This window comes from Clarias gariepinus, chromosome 22 (genome assembly GCF_024256425.1).
Source record: "Clarias gariepinus isolate MV-2021 ecotype Netherlands chromosome 22, CGAR_prim_01v2, whole genome shotgun sequence".
NCBI classification, from domain to species: Eukaryota; Metazoa; Chordata; class Actinopteri; order Siluriformes; family Clariidae; genus Clarias; species Clarias gariepinus.
Window position 1 is genome coordinate 405,001 of NC_071121.1, and position 6,744 is coordinate 411,744.

At 45.2% G+C, this 6,744-nt stretch overlaps 1 protein-coding gene across 2 annotated transcripts in view; it reads right to left on the minus strand.

Moving 5' to 3' along the window:
* Positions 1-6,289, minus strand: part of si:ch211-236h17.3 (carbohydrate sulfotransferase 11) — an 18,730-nt gene extending 12,441 nt beyond the window's left edge. The window contains exon 1 of one of the 2 annotated variants that reach the window (XM_053482025.1): positions 6,115-6,289. In XM_053482025.1, coding sequence (XP_053338000.1) covers positions 6,115-6,262 — 148 coding nt within the window. In that variant the 5' untranslated portion in view covers positions 6,263-6,289. The remainder of the gene's footprint in view (positions 1-6,114) is intronic. The other variant, XM_053482024.1, reaches the window with a different exon arrangement.
* Between the last annotated feature and the right edge of the window lie 455 nt (positions 6,290-6,744).

Sequence of the window (6,744 nt, forward strand, 5' to 3'; positions counted from 1 at the left end):
ATCTGATCATTTAAACCCTGTAACTGAAGGTTTATAGGGACACGCTCAGTGTATAGAGCTGGGAGGACATTTATACACACTCTTTATTTACTCATTTATTTACCCATTTTATTTTGCGTACTTGGTAACCATTTCTTATTTTGTGTGTGTGTGTGTGTGTGTGTGTTATATATGATTTTATGTTACTTCACTCCTCTCTCTGCTTACATACAGTAAACTCTAAGTTATTGGTGACACGGCAAAATCAACCAATATGGAATATTTACTTTGTGATTATACATCTGTCTACTGTTTGTCCACCGAGTCTAGATCGGTTTATTTTATTTTATTTTTTTATTATATTATTTAACTCTGTTTACTTATGAAAAAGGTAAAATTGCTTACTTAAAATTTACTTTTTTCCTTATTTATCTAAATATTCATTTACCTATCGATCCCTCTCTCCCTGTCTCTCTCTCTGTGTCTTTCTCTGTCTGTCTCTCTGTCCGTCTCTCTCTCTTCCTGTCTGTCTCTCCTTAACGTAACGACCGATAGTGAGCAGACAGGAGATGCACGAACAAACAGTGACCAGGTGACAGAAAAAATAAAACACATGGGAAGCTAATAATGGAGGTGGATAATTGCTAATAATAATTTGCTAATAATTGCAAAATGGCGGCGGCGGACACATCACCCTGGGAGCTTTCTGTTCTCCGTAATGCACGTTACATCCGTTTCTCCTTTCTTCTTTTACTTTCTCTAACAGATAAATTATAAATAGGCTCCTTTAACATGAATGGTGAGAGAGATAAAAGAAAAAGAGCAGTAGGAGGAGACTTTATAAGACTAAAGTACTTTGATGTTGTCTTCGTACAGGAGACACACAGGGACCAAGCCTGAGACTGAGAGGGCCATGTGGTGGGAAGGGACACGTTTCCTACCTCACGGCTCCAACGTCAGTGCCGGTGTGGTCGATAGTGGCAGAAATAAAAAAGGAAGTTTTAATACAACACAATGAACTGGAAATAAATCCACAATAGTAATGGGAGGGGACTGGAACTGCACAGTAGACGTCACCCCAGACTGAAGCGGTGAGGAACCACACCCAAAGTCTGCTGAGGCGCTCGAGGAGCTCATTAAGCAGAGAGGTCTGGTGGATGTGTGGAGGGAAAAAACCCAAATACAGTGGAACCTTGGATTACGAGTAACATGGTTTACGAGTGTTTCGCAAGACGAGCAACGATTTTTAATAATTTTTGACTTGAAAAACGAGCATTGTCTTAGTTTACGAGCACCGAGTATCATGTTTCACGCATGCGCTTCTTGTTTTGACACCGAGCGTCACGTCATCACAAGTGAGCCAACGGTTTTTCTCTCTATTGCAGCGGAATTGTAGGTAATCGTCTCTCTTGCTGGGTGAATGCTGCTCCTGCTCTCACTCTCACACGCTCTCTCTCTCTCTCTCTCTCTCTCACACACTCACTCTTTTTCTCTCACTCTCACACACTCCTCTCTCTCTCTCTCTCTCACTCTCACACACTCTCTCTCTCACACACTCACTTTCTCTCACTCTCTATCTCACTCACTCTCACACACACACTCACTCTCTCACTCTCTATCTCACTCACTCTCACACACACTCTCTCTCTCTCACACACTCACTCTCTCTCACTCTCTATCTCACTCACTCTCACACACACACTCTCTCTTCCTCCCTCTCTCTGTCCTGCACACTTTGTGTCGGGCAGCGGTGGAAGCTCTGGGTTACTCATCACAAGGTTGTGAGTTTAAGCCCTGCCTCCTAACAACCTCCCTGGAGGTTACATCACTCATTTGTAACGTGAAAGGGACTGAAACTGATGAACGTTTTCTTATTTTTATTTTTCTGAGAAAAAACCCAAGTGATCACTTCCCGAAAACATCACCGTCACCACGGAAACGTGTCATGACTGAGTGGAGGAGGTTCCAGTCAGTGTGTGTGTGTGTGTTTGTGTGTGTGTGTGTGTGTGTGTGTGAGGGTGTGTAAAGTGCAGAGTGTAAACTCAGTCAGCAAAAACACACACACACACACACTAACCCTAAGCCTAACTCTGTTTGTAATTCATCACTGCAGACATTGAGCACAACCACACACACACACACGCGCGAACACACACACACACCTCACACTGACGCTGCGATATAATCAACACTTTATGAAACTTACAGCAGCAGAAACGTTAAACACCTGCATGAATATTTACTTCACTTTAATCTTAAACGAGCTGCTTCAAATATTAGCTGATGAACACACACACACACACACACACACAGGTGAAGTCAGAACAGAACACACACCTTAGCCAAACACAGTAAACTCCAGGTGTGAGATCTGAGTAAACACCGTGTGTGTCAGCATCAGTGATTTATTTAAGTGAAATATCAGAATAATAACGGAGAGAAAGTTTCATTTCTGCTTTCGCGTCGTCCCTCAGATTCTCAGTCAGCTGAATGTTTACACACATCGAGTTATTATTTGGTAAAATTACCATTAAATCGTGTAACTCAGGTCAGATGTTTCAGGTCGCCTCCCACAACCTGTTGGAGTTCCTCCTGACGGGACTTGTGTAACTGGGGCAGGTTTATAGGCCTCACACACACACACACACACACACACAGTTTCAGTTCTGCTCACATCTGTTCTATTGGATTGAGGTCTGGGCCGCTCCAATACCCTGACTTCACTGCCTTTAGGACATTTGACCACAGCTGTGGAAGTGTGTGAGATCGTCCATGTGGAAGATCCATTTCTGACTTTAACTTCTGACTTTAACTTCTGACTTTAACTTCCTGCCTGATGTCTTTAGATGTTGCTTTAACATATCCACATCCTTCTCCTTCCTCATGATGTCCCCGCCCCCAACCTGATGGGTCATGATCAAGGGTGGCATGGTGTTCTTCGTTCTTCAGCTTGCAAGCTTCACCCAATTTCCCTCCAGACAGAACGATGACCCAACAGTTTTATATTTATCGTTTCATCAGCCCAGAAGACTGTAGTCTGGGTTTTCATGACAGTTTTGGAGCAGTGTGTACTCCTCCTTGCTGATCAGGTGACCTCCATATGGGTCTCGCTTCACCGTGGATTCTTCTGTAACGTCTCCTCCAGGGGCTTCACAATGTCCTTTGCTGTTGTTTCCATGATGTCAAATAAAGAGGTGCTGTGTTTGAAGGTAGGGCTTAAAACAACCTCCAACTGACCCAGGTGAAGCTTTTAAAGCCATGACATCATCTTCTGGAATTTTCCAAGCTGTTTACAGAGACAGTCAGCTGAGTGTGTGTGAACTCAGGAACGGTGATGTAGTGAAATTAACTGTATGGAGCAGAAGCGTCTCACCGACACTACAGTTTATCAACATGGAGTCTGTGGAGGAGTTTAAACCATCAGCTTCAGTGACTCCAACCAAAGTGTGTGTGTGAACTTCTGACTTCGAAACTCTGCGTCTGTGGAGGGATTGTTGGCAGCGTTCATTAATTCACCATGAGAGTGTGAGACCCGAGTTGTGATTCGTGTCCTGGGGCAATAAATAAGGAGCTGTTTAGAATAAATCAGACTAGCGGCTGGAATCCGCGGAGCTACACAAACCTCAGAAATGCTAATGGAGCTTTAGGATGTTACGGTGATATTCAGATGGTAATTTTGTCTCCGGGCTGAATGAAGACTCAGATCCTCCTCTCGTCTCTCTCGTCTCTCTCCTGGTCTGGTGTGGTTTCGGTCCGCAGGCCTGACGCGCCTGAACAAGTGCAGTTAGACATGATTGCGTCTCCAGGGAGGATGAGGATGAGCTCTAACCCCCAGGAGAAAGTCACCTTTAACAGGTTGGCTCAGATCAGCACGCTTCTGTGTGTGTGTGTGTGTGTGTGTGTGTTTCATGACCACATCACAGCTCAGAATAAATCATTAACCAGAACCCGAGTGTGTGCAGATAAAGCGCTTCGTGTGGAACATGTGTACGTCATGTGACCTCTCAAACATTCCAGGTGATTTCCTGTGTGTGTGATTTACGTTACTACTCCAGATGTTCACTAAACACACCGTCTCTCTCTCTCTCTCTCTCTTACACACACACACACACACTCTCTCTCTCTCCATACCTGTGTCACTCATTAACGAGGTCAGGGCTGAGAATGGAGGACGTTGACTCTGGGTTAAACAGCTTGAGGACCTCCCTCTCCGTCTCCCTCTGGGGTTCTTCTAAACATTCCTGAGGGACTCTCCTGTATTTCTGTGCTGTTCTGTTCCCTTGCCTTATTAAGTTCCCTAATGACGCAGGAGTGTGTGAGAGCGAGAACCTCACAGGGGGAAACATCACAGGAGCCAAAGTTCATCAGGAACACACCCGCGCTCTGCTGTGATTTACTCAGAGCCGCGAGGACATGACGTGTCCTGCTCCATCACTCCATATGAAATAAAAACACTGAATATATCAGACATCTCACCTTAAAGGGTCCAAACACACTTTAGGGTGGGACAATGTGTCCTGATAATACCGTAACAAACAAACAAACAAATAAATAAAGGTCATTATAACGAGAGTGTGTGCATAGCTAATTCCGCTAGATGCTGTTTCACACTGTACCTTTAATACCAGCTGAATAAATAAAGTTTTAGATTAGAGGTAATTTAGCTCCATTTTGAATCCGTCTGACTCCGCCCACTCCTTTGAAAAGAATCGCGACACAGCACTTTATCAACGCTTCATTAACGCTAACAAACAAACGACGTTCTGTCCAAAGAGCTAAACCTGAAACCTAACGATTATGAACCGCTTCATCCACCATTTTAACTGTTGTGAGCTGCAGAGTGGAGCAGGGTACGAGGTCACCCTCAGGTTCACAGTTAAAACACACACTCATACACACACACTCATATATACACACTCATACACACACACTCATATACACACACTCATATACACACACCAACGTTGAGTCATGCCTGGGTTTTCAGTAACAGGAAACCGTTACAAAACAACTTGAGAACTGATGAGGAACCATTCGTGCTCTCTCTCTCTCTTTTTCTTTCTCTCTCTCTCACACACACACACACACACACACACACACACTTCGCAGCACTCTTGCATTATGATTTGGAGTGTTTTGTAATCTTTGCACCAACAGAAATCTGATGTTTTCCTCTTCATGAAGATCGGACTCGAGTCCAAACCTCTGAGAGCGACTGAGACGCTACTGTCTGTTTTTTCAGTTTAATTAAAAGGTTTCACACACACACACACACACACACACACACACACACACAACCACACATACACAAACACTAAAACCTAAGAAATGAGTTTTAGATCAGATCCATACGAGTGTCGTCTGATCACACACTTCAAAAGAGAGAGAGATGAGATTAGACTCAGAGAAAATATGATCTGATGTTTAAACAGACGTGAGGAACAGTGCAGGATCGGTTACTGTGTTCTATCAGACGCGGCGTGACCTTTATCAGCCGTCTGACTACAGACGCCCTTCTGTTAGATCGGACTATACGGGCCAGACTCCTCAATGACCCCTGGGGGTCCCATCACCCTGTCACTGGGTTACCGCTTCTCTTCAGTGGAAGGGTCTGACCACTGCAGACGCTCTGACCCAGACGTCTAGACGTCACAGTCTGGCCCGGGTTAAAGTCACTCAGACCCTCACAATCGCCCATTTCTCCTGATTCACATGAACACATGAACTTTGACTTGCACTGTAAGCAGTGTGTGCGTGTGTGTGTGTGTGTGTGTGTGTGTCTGCTGCTTACAGAGTAAAAGTGTAGTGACTGTTATTTGCATTAAAAGATCATAAACAACAAACAATTTATTTGTGTTTCAGTGAGAGCTCTGTACTGATCAGGACCCTGGACACACACACACACACACGCACACACAACTCTCACTCACACACACATTTACACACAATCACACTCACACACACTCACACAGACTTATTATTATTACTACTACTAATAATAATAATAATAATAACATGTTTAATTTAGTTGTTACACTTTTATTAACAGTGTAGAGTCTCAGGACTGGGAGTAGAGCTGCTGGTGTTTAACAGATGTGTGTGTGTGTGTGTGTGTGAGTGTGTGTGTGTACTGACCGGTGCTCGCGCTGCTCTGTAAGTATAAGATGAGAATAAAGAGAGATCCGGTGAGTGTGATGAGGAGCACGCGCCCCAGGCTGGGCTTCACCATCATCACCGTCCTCTTCATCACCGCGGCTCCGGACTTCATCATCATCATCATCATCACCACCCCCCCCTACCCCCCCCCCCTCCTCCTCCCCCTCCTGACTCACAGCGCTCGGACCCGCCGCACCGGGGACAAACCTTCACTCATCGGGAGGACACACACACACACACACACACACGCACACACGCACACACACTCATACTCACACACACACACACACACACTCATACACTCATACACACACACACACACACTCATACACTCATACACACACACACACGCACTCATACACTCATACACTCACACGCACTCATACACTCATACACTCACACACACCGAGTAAGTCCCGATCCTGCGCGCGCTCTCCTGCCTCCCGCGGTATAACGGGGCGCTGCTCTGTTCTGCTCCTCCCGCAACATGGAGGGCACGCGACCAAAGTTTAAACCGTGACGTCACGTCAGTCCCCGCCCCTCAGTGTGTTCAAATCGAGAACTAATCGGTTCATCAGGGGGTGAGTCGACTCACACACACACACACAC